The sequence below is a fragment of the Aspergillus flavus genome, chromosome 1, assembly GCF_009017415.1.
Source record: "Aspergillus flavus chromosome 1, complete sequence".
Taxonomy (NCBI): Eukaryota; Fungi; Ascomycota; class Eurotiomycetes; order Eurotiales; family Aspergillaceae; genus Aspergillus; species Aspergillus flavus.
The window spans coordinates 2,455,100-2,477,891 of NC_092406.1; the positions used below are offsets into that span (position 1 = coordinate 2,455,100).

General features: G+C 47.9%; 8 protein-coding genes across 8 annotated transcripts; 5 read left to right on the forward strand and 3 right to left on the reverse strand.

The window, feature by feature from the left end:
• Positions 1-39: 39 nt before the first annotated feature.
• F9C07_2101806 (uncharacterized protein) lies at positions 40-3,198 on the forward strand (the record flags this gene model as incomplete). Its single annotated transcript, XM_071508932.1, has 4 exons — positions 40-1,251; positions 1,328-2,212; positions 2,267-2,592; positions 2,637-3,198. 4 exons carry the CDS (start codon positions 40-42, stop codon positions 3,196-3,198), a joined length of 2,985 nt encoding a protein of 994 aa, XP_071365692.1.
• A 381-nt stretch (positions 3,199-3,579) lies between these two features.
• Positions 3,580-6,705, reverse strand: F9C07_2058994 (ATP-dependent Clp protease; the record flags this gene model as incomplete). Its single annotated transcript, XM_071508623.1, has 3 exons — positions 3,580-4,905; positions 5,072-5,334; positions 6,411-6,705. The coding sequence occupies 3 exons, from the start codon at positions 6,703-6,705 to the stop codon at positions 3,580-3,582; spliced, it is 1,884 nt and encodes a 627-aa protein (XP_071365693.1).
• Positions 6,706-6,987: 282 nt separating this feature from the next.
• F9C07_1063411 (glycerol-3-phosphate dehydrogenase [NAD+]) lies at positions 6,988-9,403 on the forward strand. Its single transcript, XM_041288521.2, has 5 exons — positions 6,988-7,614; positions 7,671-8,803; positions 8,855-8,906; positions 8,990-9,263; positions 9,327-9,403. The coding sequence occupies exons 1-4, from the start codon at positions 7,322-7,324 to the stop codon at positions 9,066-9,068; spliced, it is 1,557 nt and encodes a 518-aa protein (XP_041141020.2). The 5' UTR covers positions 6,988-7,321; the 3' UTR covers positions 9,069-9,263; positions 9,327-9,403.
• Positions 9,404-9,674: 271 nt separating this feature from the next.
• F9C07_915 (putative glycogen debranching enzyme Gdb1) lies at positions 9,675-14,419 on the forward strand (the record flags this gene model as incomplete). Its single annotated transcript, XM_041288520.2, has 3 exons — positions 9,675-9,892; positions 9,952-14,266; positions 14,339-14,419. 3 exons carry the CDS (start codon positions 9,675-9,677, stop codon positions 14,417-14,419), a joined length of 4,614 nt encoding a protein of 1,537 aa, XP_041141019.2.
• Positions 14,420-14,541: 122 nt separating this feature from the next.
• Positions 14,542-18,059, forward strand: F9C07_2279251 (uncharacterized protein). The gene is made up of 4 exons (XM_041288519.2): positions 14,542-15,130; positions 15,192-15,356; positions 15,425-16,595; positions 16,656-18,059. The coding sequence occupies exons 1-4, from the start codon at positions 14,957-14,959 to the stop codon at positions 17,603-17,605; spliced, it is 2,460 nt and encodes an 819-aa protein (XP_041141018.1). The 5' UTR covers positions 14,542-14,956; the 3' UTR covers positions 17,606-18,059.
• Positions 18,060-19,237: 1,178 nt separating this feature from the next.
• F9C07_2101812 (uncharacterized protein) lies at positions 19,238-19,618 on the forward strand (the record flags this gene model as incomplete). Its single annotated transcript, XM_071508933.1, has 1 exon — positions 19,238-19,618. One exon carries the CDS (start codon positions 19,238-19,240, stop codon positions 19,616-19,618), a length of 381 nt encoding a protein of 126 aa, XP_071365694.1.
• A 781-nt stretch (positions 19,619-20,399) lies between these two features.
• Positions 20,400-20,928, reverse strand: F9C07_2137270 (uncharacterized protein; the record flags this gene model as incomplete). Its single annotated transcript, XM_071509150.1, has 1 exon — positions 20,400-20,928. A coding segment is annotated over exon 1 (236 nt), but the record flags the coding sequence as incomplete, so codon positions are not given.
• Positions 20,929-21,145: 217 nt separating this feature from the next.
• On the reverse strand, positions 21,146-22,392 carry F9C07_917 (phospho-2-dehydro-3-deoxyheptonate aldolase, phenylalanine-inhibited; the record flags this gene model as incomplete). The annotated part of the gene is made up of 3 exons (XM_071511868.1): positions 21,146-21,300; positions 21,360-22,265; positions 22,338-22,392. Coding segments are annotated over 3 exons (1,116 nt in total), but the record flags the coding sequence as incomplete, so codon positions are not given.
• Positions 22,393-22,792: the final 400 nt, after the last annotated feature.

Sequence of the window (22,792 nt, forward strand, 5' to 3'; positions counted from 1 at the left end):
TAGGCACTGCTGCTCTGATAGCGGTACTCTTTTGTGGCAATGACTGAGGTCAGTGATGATGATGATGTCTCTCTCACCTCGACTGTTCCTAGCCCGCCGAAGGAGAATTACTATGTGGATACCATTCACGCCGAGCGTGAAACTTCCCAGGGAATCGAATATCTCGTAGGATGGGAAGATTATCCTATCGAGAGGAGCAGTTGGGAGACGGCTGCCCAATTCGATGATGAGCAGACTCTGCTCGACTGGGAGGATAAAAAAAGAGAGATTGCAGCAGGAAGGCTGGAAGAGTTTGACCTCACTGATTTTAACAGGCGCCTGCATGAAGCTGAACAGGCCTGCCAAAAACGAAAGCACAAGCGACATTTGAAGAGAGAAAAGCTTGCGAAAGGCCAGCTGGAGCCATCAAACACTAGGTTCAGCTCTACGTCAAATGGCCCCAGGTTTACAGACTCCAATGTATCACTAAATCCTGGCACTGGTACCGCAAATCTATACCCAAGCAGAGCGACAAACCAGTCTCAGGTCGGGCCTTCTCGTTCTCAATCTATCCGTGGTGGGTTAACAAGGCCACCTCTAGTTGGATTTGGGACTGGTCGTGGTGGTAGAATTCGCTCCCGTCCTCGGAGATCCTATGATGCTGATCCTTCCGCTCCCCCCAAGATGTTCAAACTCCTGTCAACAAAACACAGATATGAGAAGGCAAGGGGTTATGAGCCTGCTCCAAACGTCAACCAGCTTGAGCTTATGAGGCCATCTGAGTGGTCTTCTACCACCGCCGCCTATTCATCCAATCCTGGTTTCCAGCAGAACGCCAACTTCAAGGAGCAGGGGCCAGGTGAAAGCCCAAGAAGGACAATTAGCGATGTTCCTAGTACAGACACTTTCATCTCTCAGCCCCAAATATCTCGTTCTGATGATTCCAAGACCTCAAACCACTCTTCGCCTGTTTCTGATAGGCCTCGTCGTTTATCTGACCGATCACAGGACCTCTATCTAATACCACGACGAAGACCTGGTCCAGAGGCTAAGTGGATTAAAAAGGAAGGGGGAACCTATTTTGTTAACCCAGGAGAACTTCTATGTACCTTGTATTATGGGCCTGATAAAAAGGAAATTGGTGAAGTTAGGATGTGCGGTTTGGACAAAATCAGGAGAAGCAGATTTCTTAGGACTAAGAAAGGCCACGTCCTTGAAATCTGGTTTCAACACCTCTGTAACCTTCCAGACTATAATCTTCTGTGCAGAAATGTGAGTAGCACATGCAAAGCTGGCTTGCTTGGTTGCTTAAATTGAAATCAGTCACTAATAGACATCGTTTCACCAGACAGCAAATGAAAAATATTGGAACGGCTGGGTTGAGGGGTTTGAAGACAGCGAACCAGAAATCTACCACTTTGGGAAAGAGCTCAGCCGGAGAAATCTGGTGGCTATATGTATTCCTGAAAAACAGGGCCATGATGTATTACTTGCGTATCCACCAAATTCTGAGGATTTTGGTTTCTTGGATGGCGACTTTAGAGGTCCTCGTGACATCTTTCTTCACACCGCCGTCAGAAGTGCTTTAGGGCCCGTTGAGCGACTGACCTTTGGTATTCTACAGGGACAACGTGGTCATCTGACAGAAAAAACTACTGGGACAGTGAATTATTCACAGAATAACACTGCTTTCGCAGATAAGCAGGCTCCTGAGGCACAAAGAGAGCTGCTCTTCCTGAACCAAGAAAGTGGCCCTTCGATTATCGAGGCTTCAACCGCACGCATAGGCTTGGAATCGAGGCCACACACAAATACAGCTACATCACTGATGAACCGTCGCACGTCTAGTGATTCAATACAAACTCTGCAGAGGAGGTCATCTGGAATCGACCACATGGATATGGACCAGGATTCTAAAGACCCCACGGCGGCTGTTAACAGTGACCAAAGGCAGCCACAACTGGGCATGCGACTTCCGTTTGACTTGGACTATGAATTTGAGAAGAGATTCGGGGTGACATTCCAGACGCTGGCAACTATAGCAGAGAAACGTTTAGCAGGGTCTTTCTATGTACTGTTTCCACAGGGATCAGGCGGCATTGAAGAAGAATGTCAGGCGGTTGTTGAATTTCTCAAAGCCCACCATAGTGAGAAAAACAAGGCTATTGTATACTCTAACCGCACTCCTGAAGATTGGGAAAAGTTCACTCAAGCGAAGAATGGAGTCGTTTTGGTATGTGCCATCCAAGTACCATTGTCAAAATACGGATATACTGACATTGGTTAGATTCATGAAAGCTCTCTGGATTTCTACAAGTTGCAGGGCCTTAATAACTTATGTCGCCAGTCAACATTCAATTTCTGGTCTTTCATTTTAAACAAAGAATTAGGTGACAACCGACCGTATTTCCAGCGCATGTTCCAAACGGGTGGAGTTATCTTGATTACCGCAGACTACATGCTAAGTGATCCAAGAGGTACAGTCGTTGTGCTATCTTGGTTCGAAGATTATGCGAAGAGCAGGTATCCTGGGACATGGAAATTAATGCTCCGCCCGGATGTATTGAATTGGCTGCAAAAGCAGATTGAGGTCACCGGGAACTCCAGTTATCTGTAGGTCATTGTGTATCACCAGGCTTTATTATACGGTCTAATAGCAATACCAGGTGGCTCGCAATGTACCATCTCATTATGCAGATTACCTTCATCGGAGATACGAAGTCCCGGGACATCCTCACTGGTGCAGAAGCCGGCTATACACCAAATACGGTCATCTCTCCCTCAAAACTCCCAGGGTACGGTTTTCGTACAGACGACGAGATTCCAGATATCCCCAAAGATAGAACCCTGACCCAAGAACAACGAAACGCTGATCACCTCGTTGAGTTCTACGCTGGCTGGGCCCTGATCAACTGTTACCAGTTCCGAAAGTTCTATGTGCTCACAGCCTCCGCACTTCCGCGATGGGATGAATGGCACCATCTGCAAATTCGCGTGGGCTCCACAGCTTTCATGAAATATTTCGAAATCAACTATAGGTGGTATTGGGAAAAACTTAAGCATTCTGCGGCGAGATCGAATTACCACTCAGAGAGGAGTTCTCAGACCCCATTTACACCCCAAACTCCTAAGGCCGGCTCGAGCGAGTCAGCTATTTCTCGCCCGACGCCGTCCTATATCCCTCCCCTTTCGCACCACTATCCCCAACCATATCAGTGATGGAAAAGTGTACGACGTGTCGGTGATTGAGAAGTGTATGCTCGATCCGGGGCTTCTATTGCGTTCTATACAATTTGCGCTTGTTACATATTTCTTAAGATACCACTGTAAAATACAACGATCTCACGCTTTATAGGTATCATGCACTGAGCAGAACAAGACAGTTATTGATATAAGTAATGCAACTCCAATGGCTGAGTATAAGGATCCGTCATGAGAAACCAAGCTGAAGCTAATATCCGAAACGCCATACATAACACAGAGAATTCACGGAGACTGGTATACTAAAAACAAAACATCAAAACATCGGTGAAGGCCAAGCAATGCACGTCACATATACGAAATGCGCAATGTTTACTGAAACCGATTGATAGGTGTTAACTAGAAGCCCGCTGCTCTAGTCCGGTATTCACGGAAGTTTGAGATAGAAGGGTGCTCCTCCGAAGCGGCCTGCGCTTTAGCTTTCCAGGCCCTCTGCTTCTTCTCTCGCCGTTGCCTTTCTTCCCATTGGCTCTCCTCTGCTGCGATCATGGCATGGAAACGTCCGCCTTGTCCACGAGAAAAGTAAATGGGTTTCTCTTTACGAGCAGCCACAGACTCCGTTACGAGAACAAACTTCACGCTCGAACCTGGAGTTTCATACATGGCATCGCTAAGGATGGTCTCCATTTCTGTTCGGAGGGCTCGTGCCCCCGTGCCCATTGTGAAGGCGTTGGCAGCTATCTTATGCAAGGCTGGAGTTGTGAAGCGAAGCTCAATTCCTGATAGGGAGAATAGGGTTGTGTACTGCGCTAGCAATGAGTTGCGGGGCTCAGTGAGGATGCGTACAAGTAAAGGTTGCGTCAGCGTGGAGAGCGCAGCGGTGACTGGAACACGGCCAACTAACTCTGGGATAAATCCATAATTTTGTAGGTCGGTAGGATTGATGAGGTCGAGTGCATTGAAGTAAGTTGGCTCACCATCAGGCGATTCGGGGCTCGCAGAGGTGAAAAAGGGAAGGTGTTTCTTGTACAATGCCTCCTCTTCTGACCCTGGCACTATGGGCACAGGCTGATTGTTTGCGGTTGTTGATTGTCCAGGCCGCTCATCTGAGTTGGATGGTGTCCGAACAGGCTGGCCAAAGCCAATGGAGCCACGCGATATCCGATCCATCACCACTTTGTGTAGCCCGACAAAAGCACCAGAGAAGATAAACAGAATGTTATCCGTACGTACGTTGTAGACCTCCCCTTTCTGGGACATGCCCCCACCATTGGAGGGTGGATACGGCGAGTTTCCCAGTGGACTGTTTGATGGATATGTATTGGGAGTTCCGCCTGCGCGAGGAGCGTTCTTTTCCTGTTTCGCTTGCACCTGCACCGTCGTACCTTCTATAATCTTTAGAAGGGCCTGCTGGACTCCCTCACCACCGACATCTTTGCCATGACTGACTTTAGCGGCGGCAATCTTATCAACCTCATCCAGAACGATTATGCCGCGTTCTGCTTGTTCGACATCATAGTTTGCTGCAGCTAGGAGCCTGTGAACGCAGACCTCGGCATCTTCTCCAATGTATCCAGCCTGCGTGAACGGTGTGCAATCTGAAATGCTAAACGGTACTGATAGTACTTTAGCTAATGTTTTGGCCATGAGTGTCTTCCCAACGCCGGAAGGTCCTAGTAGCAGTATATTGGACTTCTCCAGTTGTATTGTCGATGAGTCTGTGAGCTCGGTTTGGTTCAACGACGAACTTGGATCAAATGGTGGGCGGCTAGTCCGTTGTTGCCCTGGAAATTCATCTGCTACATGTGTTAGTACATCACTAAGATGACCATGCAGTTCCAGTTCTCGTTGGGCCTCTGAGCAACCTACCCTCTACAGGATGGCGGTCAACAGACTCGCGCCGCGCGCGCTTCGCCAGCAGCTCGACTGCTTCCTCATCACGCCGCTGTAATTCTTGCACACGTTGGTAATGATTGTATACGGCGACACTTAGTATCTTCTTTGCACGATCCTGTCCGACTACAAACTGATCTAGGTATTGCTTTAACGTTTTGGGCGTAATCCGGGGAGCTCCGAAAGCCGGGGTCGAGCCCAAGGGCCCAGCAGTCGGCAGTCCTGGTTCATAGCTACCACTCCAGGGCTGATTTGAGAAATCTGATCGACTGAATTGAGAAAGTGTCGGGAAAGTCGCAGAAGAGCTAGCGAAGCCACGTTGTGTGAGGCGAACAATTGAACTCGGTGCGCGCCGATAGCGGAGAATGAGGTGGTGGTGCGCCCTGAGAGGTGCACTGGGCCGTAGAGGCAGCCACAGCATGACCGGGCGGCAGATGACTTGTGAATGGATAAGCGCAAATGGTAGACGTAGTAAGCAGTACAATAAGTAGAACCCAAAGAAAGATAATTAGGGTGGTGTGAAGGATTAAGCTGTAGTTGGAGGTAGAGATGACGCTGCCGATAGTAGATAAGATGGAGTTAGATAGTAGCTTTCCCCGCAGCACGTGATTGATGCTTATCAGCCGACGCTATCCGCCTTTACAGCTGGAGACTACTCCGTACATATAAGAACATGCTATGGCAACTTTGTCCAAGTATCTCGTTCATTATCTAAAAATGAGAACTTGCTAGCGGTGTGAGCCATCCAAAACTTCCACCAAGCCTCAAAGAGTGCAAAGCCTTAGGTCATCTGGAAGTAAGGATATCGATTTTCTGCGGCGTAGTGCTATCCGTTCTTTGCTCAGATCGTACTTGCTCAACTTGGCAGCTGGTATAAGAGTCTAAGCCTGGCCTAGTAAATCGCGTATGATTTCTTTTCGGGGGCTTCTAACGCCATAAACTGAGGAGGAGTGACATTTAGGTGACACACCCCTTAGCTGCATTCAACATACCGTCTTAGCGGTTGATCGCTTGCCACATACAGTCGCTGCAAGCAATATCAACGGTAGGTTTGATTTAGGCAAGGAGGGCTTGTTGACGAGACGTAGGATCTTGGTTCCCAAAGGATGGTTGAGTGAACTTCCTGTAGGCGGGGACTTTTCACTTCGTTGCCTTGAACGCGGGCTGCTGCTCCATCGTTTGTGAGATAAAACTGCGCAATGCGGCCCAACGGTTTGACACAGAGCTTGTCTGATTGTCCGATTCTGTATTTGGTGTAGTAGTCGTCTCGATAGTCGACATCTGTGCCATGTTCTTTGCGAAGCGATCCCTTTCTGTTTGTTCCAATCGTTGCCTACGCTTCATAGCGCCAGGTTTATGCTTCAGCGTTTTCTGTTTAATGACATTCACCTGATTGTTGGGATCATTCATTTCAACCTCGGTTTCTGGTAGGGCATCGGCAAGCGATTCAAGGTTTGCAACGAGTTTCTTTGACGCCCGTCGGCGTTTCGTAGTCTTTTGAGAGTTCTTCTCTATTTTGGACATTAGGGCAGCATGTTTAATCTGACGTTTGTCTTTCTTAGATGTCCGAAAATCATCATTGAAGAGGCTAGACTTCGTCGAGGAAAGAGCGCCTTTCCCTGAAGCCGGCATTTTCACAGCGGACTGTTTCTTAGTCGATCTAATAGGGGCCTTTACAGATGTTAGAGAGCTCCAACTTTCATGTGAGAGGTGGGATGGCTTACCATTATGGGTTTCTATCACTGGTGCCGAAAAAGTTGGTCAAATCGCCGGGCTCTCCGAGAGTTCACGATAATAATTCTGCCTCTGGTTCCGATACGTGCGTGCTCCTAAACCTTTTCTAGATTAGCCTGAACGCTAGTTAATCCATGTCCCTGGCAGCCCCTGGTCTCACCGCCAACGTGACTACTTACCGACTAAGAGAGGCTTTTCCTTCTTTGGTATCCCTATCCCTCTAAGTTATGAAGATCAAGAAATGAGGACTTCCCGTGGTACATAGACTAGAAGTTGGCCGGAGTCAAAGCACTAGACTAATCTGTTAGTGTGACACATCCGATCACTCACCGAACCCGATCGCCCTTTTTTCTTTTTTCCCTCTAAAATCCCTCGTTCTTTCTCCGAATTTCTCGGGAGGAAAAGATCCACATTCACGGGTATTCAACCCGCCTTATCGTCTTCCACTTACATCAGAGAACCACATCGAGAATTTTGGTGACGGTTTTCGTGTCTCATTCGCAGCACTACGTGGATGCTGTCCCCAGTACATCTTCTATCTCGCCGGACTTGCCTTCGTTCAATTGCCACTGCGATTGATAAACCTCGGTTCCCGGTTTTCCTCCAGCAACGGACACTCTCCACTCCATTTTCGTCGTCTCTAGTCTACTCAAAGGCTTTAAAGTTCCCCAGACCAACCTCAACTCGACTCATTTCTTGTTCATTTTCACGTCTATATACAACATCTGTGAACGACCTTGCCAAAATGAGTTCCCTTACCCCCTACCAGCGCAAACACAAGGTCACGGTGATCGGCTCAGGAAACTGGTAAGTGTGCTGAGAGATAACGGTAACTGGGTTAAGACAGCGCTGACATTTTATAGGGGCACCGCTATTGCCAAGATTGTCGCTGAAAATACCGCTAGCAACCCTGCCATCTTCGAAAAGGATGTTCAAATGTGGGTTTTTGAAGAGAACGTGGAAGTTCCAAAGACCTCCCCTCACTATAACCCATCTTCGCCCTTATGCCAGGGTCCCCAGAAGTTAACAGAGATAATCAATAAGACACATGAGAATGTCAAGTATTTGCCAGGAATCAACCTTCCTACAAATTTGCACGCCAATCCCTCATTGGAGGACTCCGTTAAGGACAGCACTATCCTTGTTTTCAATTTGCCTCATCAGTTCATTATCAAGACTTGTGAGCAGATCAAGGGCAAGATTCTGCCATATGCGCGTGGTATTTCTTGCATCAAGGGTGTCGATGTGCGGGAAGATGGAATCAGTCTTTTCTCAGAAACAATCGGCAAGATTCTTGGGATCTACTGTGGCGCCCTCTCCGGTGCAAACATCGCCAGCGAGGTTGCCCAGGAGAAGTGGTCTGAGTCAAGCATTGCTTACGATCCTCCCCATCTAGATTCGAAAGCCCCCTCGCCCAATCGCTCGCCTTCCTCATCGACGGTGGATGTGGTTCACTTCACGCATAAGGACGTTTCGGGACAACTATCTCGGGTTAAACTGCAGGCGTTGCCCTCCGAGTATCCTCCCATTGACCATGCTGTCCTGAAGACGCTTTTCCATCGTCCCTACTTCCATATCAGTGTGGTGAGTGATGTTGCAGGCGTTTCCCTTGGCGGTGCGCTCAAAAATGTCGTCGCTATTGCCGCAGGTTGGGTTGAAGGCATGGGATGGGGTGACAACGCCAAAGCTGCCGTCATGCGAGTCGGGCTGTTGGAGATGGTCAAGTTCGGTGAAATGTTCTTCGGTGCGACCATCAACACTCGGACGTTCACAGAGGAAAGTGCCGGTGTTGCCGACTTGATTACTAGCTGCAGTGGTGGTCGCAACTTCCGTTGTGCCAAGCTGAGCATTGAAAGAAAGCAGCCGATCGGAAAGGTCGAAGAGACGGAGCTCAACGGTCAGAAGCTCCAGGGCACTTTGACTGCGATTGAAGTAAACAAATTCTTGAAGAACCAAGGCGTTGAAGAAGAATACCCCTTGTTGACGGCCGTCTATAGTAAGTGTCAGCCTTCTTGTGTGTTAGGAAGATGTCACTGATTTGTCATAGAAATCCTAGAAGGCACTATGTCTGTTGAGGATATCCCTTCTTATATTGAGCGGTAAATAGGACCTGATGCTTTGTCTCCCATGATTTTCTATTTCGGTTATTAATTCACGGGTATCTGTTTCCTTTTCATTACAGCAAGCCGGAATCTGTTTCGCATGAATCGCAAGGAGTGAATGGTGGTGGCGCGAGCCAGGCAGTCTTGGCCAAATTGTGAGGTGGCAGGATGCAATGATGTCTGCTCCTCACATTTCTGTTATAATTATCTATTTACATCTTGAGACTTGTCGGTAGGTCTTTTCTCATGTTATTTTGGGTATGGATGTTATAAACGCACATAGACTAGTGACTATAGAGCAATTCCCAGATTTATGTTATGTCTTTTGATAAAAAAAAATATCCAGTTCTGATCGTGTGTTTTGACCTTTCCCGTTTGACTCGTCTGATACTAAAATTGGGTTTCCTTGGACACTAGTACGGAGGTCCAAGGTTACTTTCTGCGGTCGAGGCCTTTGCACCTTTCCATGATGTCAGACCTCCTGCGGGGTTCAAAAGCGCCCAGGAACATAAATGAGGAACTTGAAAAGCTGGCTTTGTTTGCTTTGTCCGGGTTTGATTTTGGCTTTCTTCCATAATATTCCACTCCTCGTTCTCTTGCACATCGGCTGGATCAGCGTAACTCTACCGATCACCAACAACTCCATCGGCCGGGCCGATACCTTTTATCTATCCCCGCACTCAACCGGGCTCAAGCATCTAGGGTCGCGTCACAGCTTTTTCTTCAGATAACCCGATCAGCTGTACAAACAGACTGGCAGTAACAATGCCTGTTCCACGCCAGGTCTATCTGCTCCCATTGAAGGACGATGGCTCCCCAGACGTGCCCGGAGGTTATATCTACCTTCCTCCGCCCACCAATCCTCCGTACTCCGTTCGCTTCGTGATCGAGGGTAGCAGCTCGATCTGCAGGGAAGGAAGCCTGTGGGTAAATATTCCCGAGGACAGGAAGCCCTTCAATCGCTCGGCATTCCGAAGTTTCAGGTAAAGCGATCCCTTTCTTTTTTGGCTCATTGTTTTTTCAGTTGTTGAGGCAGAAATAGGTTACATCCAGACTTCAATAAGAACATCCAGATCGATATCCCAATCACCTCTCCAGGATCTTTCGCGTTCTACACTGCCTATTCCCCGCTTCCGGACTTCTCCGTTGCTCCAGTTGAGACGTCCGAACCAGTCAAGACCCCAACGCATTACATTGATATTGCACCCAGGCTACTTCTTGGTGGCCGTGACCTTCCTCTAAATGCTCTTTCAATATTCTCCGTGATCTCTAAGTTCATGGGTAGATACCCAACGGATTGGGAGAATCATTTGAATGGAATCAGCCAGCGCAACTACAATATGGTTCATTTTACGCCCTTGATGAAACGCGGAGCCTCGAATTCCCCCTACAGTATTTTTGATCAACTTCAATTTGATGAGACTCTATTCCCCAACGGAGAGGACGATGTAGCTCAAATGGTCAAGAAGATGGAAGTAGATCACGGGCTCTTGTCGCTAACAGATGTTGTATGGAACCACACTGCTAATAACAGCAAATGGCTTGAGGAGCACCCTGAGGCTGGTTATAGCGTCGAGACTGCTCCATGGCTGGAAGCAGCGTTGGAGCTAGACACTGCTTTGTTACAGTTTGGAGAAGACCTTCAAACCTTGGGTCTTCCAACAGAATTCAAGACTGCTGACGATCTGATTGTTGTGATGAACGTACTTCGTGAACGAGTGATAAGCGGCTTGAGGCTATGGGAATACTATGTGGTTAATGTTAAAGCGGACACCCGAAGGATCGTTGACAAATGGACAAAATGTCCAGGTATCGATCTGGAAAGCGATCAGTGGTCACGGTTTGCTCTCAAGGACTTCAAAAACTTAACTCTTAAGGAGCAAGCAAGCTTTGTCCGTGAGCACGCAATCCCAACATCTAAGAGTATACTTGGAAGGTTTACTCGGGCAGTCGATGACCACCTCGGTGCGGCCATTTTAACTGCGCTGCTTGGTCCTGCAGATTCCAACCATGATGAAGCAGAGAGCAGATTTACCCAATTGCTCGACGAGGTGAATCTGCCTTTTTACACAGAATACGACGCAGACGTATCCGAGATAATGGAGCAAGTCTTCAATCGCATCAAATACCTGAGAATAGATGACCATGGACCAAAGCTTGGTTCTGTCACTAAAGAGAGCCCACTTATTGAGACATATTTCACAAGACTGCCCGCCAACGAAGTTACTAAGCAGCATAAGTCGACGGCTCTTGCGCTTGTAAATAATGGGTGGATATGGAACGCCGACGCGTTGCGGGATAACGCTGGACCGGACTCGAAGGCCTATTTGCGACGCGAAGTCATTGTGTGGGGTGATTGTGTGAAGCTAAGATATGGCAACTGCCCTGAGGACAGTCCATTTCTTTGGGAGTTCATGACTAAATACACTCGCCTAATGGCTAAGTATTTCTCGGGATTTCGGATTGACAATTGCCATTCAACGCCGTTGGGAGTCGCAGAGTATCTGTTGGATGAGGCACGAAAAGTTCGACCCAATTTGACGGTTTTCGCTGAGCTCTTCACGGGCTCCGAAGAAGCTGATTATGTTTTTGTCAAGAGACTAGGCATTAACGCACTCATTCGAGAGGCCATGCAGGCCTGGAGCACCGGTGAATTAAGCCGTCTTGTACACCGCCATGGAGGACGCCCTATTGGCAGTTTTGACCTTGACTTGCCTACTGCAGGGAGCAGTCATGCTATAGCCTCTGCAAGTACTGATAGCCAGGAAGAAACTATCGCTCACATACGCCCGTGTCCCGTCCAAGCACTCTTCATGGATTGTACGCACGATAACGAGATGCCGGCCCAAAAGCGAACAGCGGTAGATACATTACCTAATGCTGCATTGGTTTCAATGTGCGCCTCGGCTATTGGAAGCGTCATGGGTTATGATGAAGTATATCCCAAGCTAGTTGATCTCGTTCACGAGACACGCCTGTATTCCTCAGCGTTCTCAGGACCCTCGAAGGGGGAGCTAGGTTCTGAGGGTGGCATTGGAAGCATCAAGAAGATCCTGAATGAGCTTCACACTATGATGGGGGCTGATGGATACGATGAGACACATATTCACCATGATGGAGAATATATAACTGTTCATAGAGTTCACCCGAAGACACGAAAGGGCATATTCTTGATAGCACATACTTCTTTCCCGGGCCAGGATGGTCATTCCATCCTAGCACCGACTCATCTCACCGGAACACGAGTCAAACCACTTGGGGCATGGACATTGGAAGTTGAAGCTGGGGAAGACGCCAGAGCAGAAGTCTTGGCGGATAAAGACTACTTACGGGGGTTGCCTAGCACAGTTCGAGAGACTAACGCAATTAAGGTTGAGGAACGCGGGCATAATACCATCATTTCTGTTCTGGAATCCTTCGCGGCGGGGTCAATTGCTCTCTTCGAAACGTCCATCCCGACAGCCGAGCATTCCGCAGGGCTGGACTGTTACATTACAGAAGGTGCAGATCAGGCATTCTCAAAACTCAGTCTGGTTGACCTTAATTTTGTACTCTACCGCTGTGAAGCTGAAGAAAGGGATTCTAGTGACGGTCAGGATGGAGTATATGCCATACCCAATCATGGGCCGTTGGTTTATGCAGGTCTTCAGGGATGGTGGAGCGTTCTGGAGAGCATCATTCGATACAACGAACTGGGACATCCACTCTGTGATCATCTCCGGCAAGGCCAGTGGGCTCTTGATTATATCATAGAACGTTTGGAGAAGGTGGCACAAAAAGACGGGTACAATGCTCTAAACGACCCGACGTCCTGGTTACGGGATAAATTTAATGCCGTTCGTGAGCTACCCAGCTTTCTCCTGCCGCGGTATTTTGCCATTATTGTCCAAGTCGCGTACAACGCTGCCTGGAAGCAGGGCATTCGGCTTCTGGGGGAGAGTATACAGAAGGGACAAGAATTCGTTCATCAACTGGGCATGGTCAGCGTCCAACAAACTGGATACGTGAAAACCGCATCCCTATGGCCTACGAGAAGAGTACCAAGCCTTGCAGCTGGCCTACCCCATTTTGCTGTGGACTGGGCTAGATGTTGGGGTAGAGACGTTTTCATATCTCTTCGAGGCTTGCTTCTCTGTACTGGCCGGTTTGATGATGCCAAAGAGCATATTCTCGCCTTTGCTAGCGTCCTCAAACATGGGATGATCCCTAATCTGTTGAGCAGCGGAAAGCTTCCTCGTTACAATTCTCGAGATTCTGTGTGGTTCTTCCTCCAGGCTATTCAAGATTACACCGCAATGGTTCCAAATGGTATAGAACTCCTCGGCGAGAAGGTTCCCAGGAGGTTCCTGCCGTACGAGGATACATGGTTCCCCTTCGACGACCCTCGTGCGTATTCTCAGCATTCATCAATAACGGAGGTCATCCAGGAGGTTTTTCAACAGCATGCCCGAGGGCTTTCATTCAGAGAGTATAATGCTGGCCCTGAGCTCGATATGCAAATGAAGCCTGAGGGTTTCCAAATCGACGTCAATGTTGATTGGGAGACAGGCCTGATATTTGGAGGTAGTCAATTCAATTGTGGGACCTGGCAAGACAAGATGGGGGAGAGTGAGAAAGCCGGAAACAAAGGATTTCCTGGCACACCTCGAGATGGTGCAGCCATTGAAATCACTGGGCTTCTCTACAGTGCTTTGACATGGGTTGGAAACTTGTATGAACAGGGACTTTACCCGCACGAAGGAGTAGATATTGGGGACGGCAAATCAGTCACGTTCCGAGATTGGGCTGCCAAGATTAAGAACAGTTTCGAGCGTTGCTATTACATTCCCGAGAGTCCCAATGACGACAGTCGATATGATGTTGATACAAAGGTTGTCAACCGTCGTGGTATCTACAAGGATTTATATAAATCCGGCAAGCCCTATGAAGACTACCAACTTCGGTCTAACTTTCCAATCGCCATGACTGTGTCGCCAGATCTCTTTGATCCCTACAAGGCTCTAACAGCGCTTGCCCTTGCGGACTCAGTTCTTCTTGGTCCCGTTGGTATGGCTACTCTCGATCCATCCGATCTTAACTATCGTCCCAACTATAACAACTCAGAGGACTCTACGGACTTTACCACTTCCAAGGGCAGAAACTATCACCAGGGGCCCGAATGGGTGTGGCAGCGAGGGTACTTCCTCCGTGCTTTCCTGCACTTTGACCTAGCTCGCAGGGCAACACCAGAGGGACGGACAGAGACTTATCAGCAGGTGACTCGTCGCTTAGAAGGGTGTAAGCGAGCACTCAGAGAAAGCCCTTGGAAGGGCCTCACAGAATTGACAAATAAAGCTGGTGCACACTGCTCTGACTCGGTATGTTATTCAATGCCCCTTTAAATATGATGGCATGACTCGGACTGTTAACGATGTATTCTTCAATGGCAGGCACCCACGCAAGCATGGTCGGCAGGGTGCTTGTTAGATCTTTACTACGATGCTTCAAGATATGCCTTGAAAACAGCGTAGAAGCAAGGTTTTCCATTGGACAATGGCATTATAGATGGGTATACACGTACATACTTGTGTAAGGTGCTCGTTGAAGATATGGCTTGCCGTAGAATAAATATATCTCATTTTTCCTTGTCTACTCTTATGTATCATGGATTTAGTATCATATTGTGTACAACTGCTGGTGCCTGCCAAGGCCGACATAACTTTTGGCTGAGTCAGCCATTTGCACAACTCCCGTCATCTTTTTGACTTACCATTTTTGGAATCGCCAAAGAGCTTATTGAAGTTTGAGCACAATCGAATCCGCAGAATTTACCGCACGCTTTTTTGAGGTATTAGACGAAGGCGTCTCTCGGTCTCCAAACTTACTAGGACATAGCTCATATAAAGAAGGTTATTTGGCCTGCGACGCGGTGTGTCCATCACGCGATAACCCACCCTGACGTCAGTTGTTTTGCATCTTTACCGTGAAAGTGCCGAACACTTCCCATATGCATTGACGAAAACTGTGTCGCCCAAGAGACCTCACAACGGGACTTTACCCATCAACACATGTCTATGACAGAGGCTGCTGCGGCAGCCATAATCACGGCTGCAGTTATAAATGACAAGCCTGGGGGCGGGCATGAGCCGACATGGGGCGACCAAACAAGAGGGCAACGTGATCTGTATACCCAGCTTATCATTAGCTTAACATTGGGACTAAGTGCCTTCTTATCTTTCTGTGTACGTCATGCATTTCATAAGTTATGCATGTGATGATTCCTAACGAAGCTATCTTGTGTAGGTCCTGCGACCGAAATGGACGGAGCTGTACGCCGCACGAAGACGGCAACGTTGCGCAGCTTCGCACTTACCGGAGCTTCCTGATAGCTTCTTTGGGTGGATACCGGTGCTCTACAGGATAACTGAGGAGGAAGTATTGCACTCTGCGGGTTTGGATGCGTTCGTTGTAAGTTTCGTTGCATTCCATGTACAAGTGACACAAACAAGCACTAACACTGTCGTCCGGTGATGTAGTTCCTGTCGTTTTTCAAGTTTGCGATCCGGTTCTTGTCAGCTGTCTTCATGTTCGCCGTAGTTATTATACTTCCGATTCATTACAAGTATACCGGAAAAAGGGGGATCCCTGGTTGGGATGACAACGATGGCAATGCTCTCGGTAGGAACAAGGACAAGGAGCCCGTGACTGACCCAGACTATCTGTGGATGTACGTGGTGTTCACATACATATTCACCGGAATGGCAGTCTATATGTTACTCCAGGAGACGAACAAAATTATTCGTATCAGACAGGAGTATCTTGGCAGTCAGACTAGCACTACCGACCGGACTATCCGCCTTTCAGGTATTCCCCAGGACATGGCATCTGAAGAGAAGATCATTGAATTCGTGGAAGGTCTTCAGGTTGGAAAAGTTGAGAGTGTCACTTTATGCCGGGATTGGCGCGAATTAGACCGCCTCGTCGACGAGCGATTGCAGATACTACGGAACCTTGAACGAGCGTGGACTAAGCACCTTGGATACAAACGACAGACCGAAGATGATAGCACGTTACCCCTAGCACATCATCGGCCGCGTGGTTCGAGCTTGTTCTCTGAAGATGACAGCGAGCGCATACAGCTTCTTTCAGAGAGTGGACGAGACCACGTTGCGGACTATGCGCACCAACGTCCTACAATTCGCTTATGGTACGGACCGTTAAAGCTACGATACAAGAACGTCGATGCGATAGACTATTATGAAGAAAAGCTGCGGAGGATTGATGAAGAGATCCGAGTGGCGCGCCAGAAGCAGTATACCCCTACTGAACTAGCATTTGTAACCATGGAGTCCATCTTTGCATCCCAGATGGTGGTTCAAGCGATCCTCGATCCTCATCCTATGCAGTTGCTTGCCCGGTTGGCACCGGCACCGGCTGACGTCGTGTGGAAGAATACATACTTGCCGCGTTCAAGACGAATGATGCAATCCTGGTCCATCACGGGAGTCATTGGCTTCTTAACCGTGTTCTGGTCGGTACTCCTCGTGCCTCTAGCGTATCTTCTGGAACTGGAGACGCTACACAAGGTGTTCCCACAACTAGCCGAGGCGCTGGCTCGCAACCCCATTGCGAAGTCCCTCGTTCAAACCGGTCTTCCGACTTTGGTTCTCTCGCTGATGACTGTTGCCGTCCCTTATCTATATAACTGTAAGTTCGGCCAACTGAAAAACTATTCATTGATGATGTGCTAACCTTGCGTCCAATTAGGGCTCTCAAACCTTCAGGGAATGACATCGCGTGGCGATGTTGAATTGTCCGTCATTTCCAAAAACTTCTTCTTCTCTTTCTTCAATCTGTTCCTTGTTTTCACGGTCTTCGGCACGGCGACGACTTTCTACGAACTGTTCAAGCATCTTCGCGATGCGTTTCAGGATGCCACAACCATTGCATTTGCGCTGGCCAACTCTCTTGAAAATTTTGCACCATTTTACATCAACCTAATAGTCCTGCAAGGTGTGGGCATGTTCCCCTTCCGGCTGTTGGAGTTTGGAAGCGTTGCAATGTATCCCATCAATTTCTTTAAAGCGAAGACACCACGGGAGTATGCCGAACTATCCACGCCACCTACTTTCAGTTACGGGTATTCGATCCCACAGACAATCCTCATCTTAATCATATGCGTGGTGTATAGCGTATTTCCGAGCTCTTGGTTAATATGTCTGTTTGGACTGGTGTACTTTACTATCGGGAACTTCATTTACAAGTACCAGCTCCTGTATGCGATGGACCATCAGCAGCATTCCACCGGGCGTGCATGGCCAATGATATGCAGTCGAGTCCTGGTAGGCTTGATGGTGTTTCAAATCGCGATGATAGGCGTGTTTGCACTGCGCAAAGCTATCACACGTTCCTTGATCCTTGTGCCCCTCTTGGGTGCAACGGTGTGGTTCAGCTACTTCTTCTCTCGGAGTTATGAGCCACTGATGAAATTCATTGCTTTGAAGAGTATTAATCCTGATGGCGGTGGAAATCTTTCCCCTTCACCGTCAACCTTTTCTTCTCCATCTGGCCTCGACCGGGACGCCCTACCAATCCAAATTGGTAGGCAAGGAGTAGAAGTTAGGCTGAACAAGTATGTCAACCCCAGCCTCATTATGCCTCTCGATGGCGCCTGGCTTCCAGGCCGCAGCGTTGGCGAATACCCTAGGTCTATATAATGTACATGGAACACCAGGCCATGCCTTGCGTGTTCCAGGGTACCTACATGCCCCTCCCGTCTCTTTCTTCCTGCGACCATTCCGCTACTCACTATTTATTTGCTTGTTTCACTTTCATTCATCATAGATAGTATACCCTTTGTTAATATCAATGCTTCCAATGCCCCGAGTATATTATGATATACGACGCCATGCCATGCCCATCTACTATTAATATCGGCTATGTCTTGCTCTTGTCTTGCTCATTCCCCTGCCTATTAACCCACCATATACACCTGCATATATGTGAATTTACCGCTCACAGATTGATCACCATTACCAGACCATTGCTGTTCGGAGTGAGAATGCATACTCAGCAGTCAATGCAGCTTTGGTCTTTTTTTTAACGGTTTTTTTTTTTTTTTTTTTTTTTTTTTTTCTTTTTCTTTTTCTTTGGTACAATGCCCGATAGTGCTCACATATTATACATAGTTCAATGCTGCGCTTGTTATTTTCATTTTATATATTGGTTGGAAGGCTACATATTTCTTCTTTATGCTGTAGACTATTTAGTTCATATAGATCGATTTACTGCATCCGCCGATGACGTTGTGTGGCGCACCTCACGTTAATTGGCGCGTGGTTGTAATCGAATCTCTTCCTATTCATCATCTTAGATCTAAATCGAACCACGGGAAAGAGGATCAACTATTATTTTCGTGATGCCAACCGTGGAATGCAACGGCTTCATCATTGTGCAGAGATCACACAAGAGATCGACATCGACAGCTCGATAAATGTCGCCTTTCTTTGAGAGACCCGCTTATGATCTTCGCCTTGGCTCTCCGCCGTCGATTAAATGTTCTCACTTCTGCCTCGTTCACGCAGTCTGTCCATCTCCACGCTCAGTCGGCAGCACTACCGGCTTATCCCAGCGAGCTTCCATGGGCAATGGCAATCTTCATGAACCCAATCAATGATCACAGAGATGTTTCTGCTCCCTCGCCCCTCGCTATGGCTGACTGTTGCGGAGTTCTCATCACATCCGCCAACCATATGGAGCTTCCGTAAATTGGGCCCACTCTTCGTTGCCGCTCTTGGTTGTGGAGTTTCAATGCTGGAGGAATGCACCCTATATCGACGTCAAGACGGCTATTACGAGATATAGAAATGCCACCCGTGGAGTATTAGGAGGCAAGGAATAGTATTTGTATGGTTTTTCCTTCGGTGTCCTGAGTTGTCAATGCTCTCCTTTCTATACCTTCCTCGGTTTCTCGTTTCGTCTATAGCTGTAAGACAATCCGGTATTTACGCCTTACTTCTCTTGTATTAGTGCATTCATTGCCTACTTTGTCTGCAGCTCGTTTGTAGGGAACCATTCACCTATGGTATGGAAAAGAAGACCTAGCTATAGCGAAACCTGGCATAGCTGGCCAGCGGTGCAGGTCGGCTGTTGACAGCGCATGATTATCGGCGAGCAAACTTCGACGGAGCAGCTCAGTCTCAGTGAAAGCCGATCTTCGTTGATTTGATATAATTCCAAATTCTTGGGGCACAAGGATCGTCCATTCTTCTGCTGATAGTCGTCATTCGAATATGCCTAGAGCTTCCTGCATTTAATCTCTCAGACCATTGCTACAAAGGCTGCCAGATATGGGTTCTAGCTTGATGCCTAAGAATAAGCACGGTAATGAGAGCGCCGATAGAATTGCGTCAGGTTCAATTAAAGCTTCGCATCTGGGGTCAGCATTTAGCTCTCGTCTGACGTCAGAAAATTGTCTCAACCCTCAGAGTATCTCACAGGGGCCTATATTTCCGCGAATCGTGACTAGAAGATTGCTCGATGTTATCCCTCGTGAAACCCGTCAATCTTTACGCCTAACCTGCAAAGCTTGGTCTCGAACAATTGACAAGGCAGTGCCCGTTTCTCGCCCTGCCGCGAATATTGTACCGCCTGAGATTTTGCTGCAGGTATTCTTCATGTTGGACCCTCGTGATTTGATAATGCTCGACGGACGTGCTGTCAATGGATGAAAGTGAGTCTAAATGAGCGGCTTCTGGAAAGTATGCTCAAACGAATGTGTCCCTGTACTTTGGGGTGTACATATAATACCAACTCAAGATAGTCTTGCGAAAACTGGTATAGTTTGCTTCTTGGAGTCTAGCGACAGTTATACCATATGATCACCGAACTGCACTGATCTACATGAGTGATAGCCATCAATATGCCATTTACTATCCTTGAAGTTCATACACAGGACAAACATATGCATAACCATAGAAAACATTGCTATAAACGTTCTCCATCTTGAATGAAGTTCATCTAAAGAACCATATATCTAAAAAAGCATTCATCCAGAATTCTATACCCTCTTATAATCTAATAAAAACACAATAATCCATAATACAACCCACAACCTCAGTCTAATCCCACAATTCAAACCCAACTAAATCAACCCTAAGACGATCAAACCGTACACCACCTTCCTCCTCCCATCCCTCATCTTAACATCGCCAATCGACAATACTCTCCCACAACAACCTTAACCCTAATGAGAAGTCAGCACCAACCCAGCACCAACCCAACCCAACACCCCCAATAACCCAAAGAAAAGAAAACCTACCAAAAAGAACCACAACCCAAAAAGCATTCAAAAAGACAAAATAACCCCAAAAATACTCCCCTTTAGACCTAGAATGCTCAAGCCCAAAGACTACACTCTCAAAACCCGCATTCGCATAATACAGCACATCCCCATACAACTGGCCCAAGCTTAGGCCGTATTCTTTCCAAACGGTTGCTGTGAGGGGAGGGAGAGAAAGTTGAGGGTGTAGTAGCTTTCTAAGAAGAGGTGGGTGAAGCTTCCTGTTTTTCTTTTTTCTTTTCTTTTTTTCTTTTTATTGTTACCTTTCTTAGTTATGGGTTGGGTTGGATTGGGGTGTTGGAGTGTACGTGAAGAGGACGAACCAGAGAGTGGTTAGGAGGTCGGATTTGGAGATTTGAGGGTGCTTGGTGAGGACGAATGCGTAGGTTATAGTTAGTATTATGCTACAGGTGAGGGCGAATATTGAGACTAGTTCGAATGTTCTTTTGTCGTTGGGGATGTAGTTAGGGATCTCCGCCATGGTAGAGTAATAGGGGTGTGTGGGCATTGTTATGGTGTTGAGATATGTTGAGTTTTGTATATAGAGGGATTGTGAGAGGATGGAGTGGAGAGTGTCTGGGGGTTGCTTTGGTTTCTGGGGTAAGTCATGTAGCTACTAGTCGGATCCATCGTGCCCCAGTAATGTCGGGCACTTAGCCACTTAGCATCCGGGATCGTCAGATTATTTATGCTTATTCTTGCGGGAGGAGTTGTAGCTGATTACGATGGAAGAGTGTTCGTTCAATGGTATAACATATCCCATGTATTGAAACCGAATCGTACTTTTATTCACAGAACGCTATCATGGCCCAACCCATTTTCCAACACCGGAAGAATATGGCTCAAAATATAAGCTCTGCTCGGTTAATCAAGCAGTTGAGAAAATTAAGTCGAAATTTTAGCTTTTTGCGTGGATCTAGTTGTTGACCGCCAATTTCTCTTTCCGAGTACGAACGGCCTGGGCGAGGTTCTCAAGAACAGCTTCCGTGTCCTCCCAGTGAATGCAAGCATCGGTGATACTGACACCGTACTTGAGGCCGGCCTTGCCCTCAGGCGGGACCTTCTGGTTACCTGTAAGACGACAATTAGCAATAGGACTCCAACACTCGTAGCGGAAATGGAAAGCTTACCCTCGTTGATGTTACTCTCGATCATGACACCCATGATTGCGGTCTCACCCGCAGCGATCTGTTCCGCGAGCACAGCAGCCACCTTGGGCTGGTTCTTGTGGTTCTTTTGCGAGTTACCGTGGCTGCAGTCCACCATGAGACGGGGCTCCATGCCCTGTGCAGAAAGTTTGGCCTTGGCCTCGGCGATGCTCTGAGCATCGTAGTTGGGGCCCTTCTTTCCACCACGGAGGATGACGAAACAGTCGGGGTTACCCACGGTGCCGACGATGGAGACAACACCAGGCTTGGTGACGGAGAGGAAGTGATGGGGGTGCTTGACCGAGCCAATGGCATCCACTGCAACATCCAAAGAGCCATCGGTGCCGTTCTTGAATCCAACGGGGAAGGAAAGACCAGAAGCCAGCTCACGGTGGACCTGGGACTCGGTTGTCCGCGCGCCAACCGCACCAACGGAGAGACAGTCAGCCAGGAACTGCGGGGAGATAGTGTCCAGCATCTCGCTAGCAATGGGCATGCCCTTGTTGGTCAGATCGACGAAAAGTTGGCGAGATGTGCGCAGACCCTTGTTGATCTTGAAGCTGTTGTCGATATCGGGGTCGTTTATGAGACCCTTCCAGCCAACAGTGGTACGTGGCTTCTCCAGGTAGGCACGCATGACAATCAAAAGCTCATCCTTGTATTTCTCCTTCAGTTTTAAAAGACGGTCACAGTATTCAAGGGCCATTTCGGGATCGTGAATCGAGCAGGGTCCCACTACGACCAGCAGACGGCGCTTGTCGGTGTCGGTGCCATGAACGACTGCGCTAGCCTCCTGACGGGCTTGCAAGACCGTCTGTCTGGAAGTCTCTGTCATAGCAATCTCATGTTGGAGAAGGTTGGGGGGTGTCAGAGGGTTATATCCTCGAACTGCGTACGTTTAGCGATCGACCGTCCCCGAGTGATGCGACTTCATAATGCGCAGTTAGGAGATCGACTTACTTCTCGAGTCCTCCAGATGGTTGGTGTCCCCTACATTGGGATTTTCGATGAAGAACTGTGCAATTGGTTGAGTAGCTGTTCAGGCAATTGATAAAATCGTGGCGCAGAATTGACTCACAGACATGTTGGGCGGCGGGGGGAAGATTTGCAGAGATCAATTGATAAATGTTGAGAGGGGTAGAGAGGGGCACCGAGAGAAAACAAACGGTATTGATTATCTTGGAGCAATTGAGGAAAAGGAACAAGAGTCCGAAGCAATGAAACTCCGAACGGGGTATCTTAAGAAGGGTATGATAACAAACACAAGTGAGTTAAGAATTTTTTTTTAAAAAAAAAAGGAGATCTTACGATCCTTCTATTTTTTCTTGGGTAACAGAACTCCTATGTCGGCGCCCGTGACGAGTCATACCTGCCTTATCGGTCAACGTCTCGCACGTGAATCGGGTTGATCGGAC

Coding starts and splice junctions, on each gene's coding strand:
- F9C07_2279251 (XM_041288519.2), top strand. CDS start 14,957: ATGTCTATGACAGAGGCTGCTGCGGCAGCCATAATCACGGCTGCAGTT. Junction 15,131..15,191: donor GTGCCTTCTTATCTTTCTGT/GTACGTCATGCA, acceptor TATCTTGTGTAG/GTCCTGCGACCGAAATGGAC. Junction 15,357..15,424: donor CGGGTTTGGATGCGTTCGTT/GTAAGTTTCGTT, acceptor CCGGTGATGTAG/TTCCTGTCGTTTTTCAAGTT.
- F9C07_1063411 (XM_041288521.2), top strand. CDS start 7,322: ATGCTGTCCCCAGTACATCTTCTATCTCGCCGGACTTGCCTTCGTTCA. Junction 8,804..8,854: donor CTTGTTGACGGCCGTCTATA/GTAAGTGTCAGC, acceptor GATTTGTCATAG/AAATCCTAGAAGGCACTATG. Junction 8,907..8,989: donor ATCCCTTCTTATATTGAGCG/GTAAATAGGACC, acceptor TTTTCATTACAG/CAAGCCGGAATCTGTTTCGC.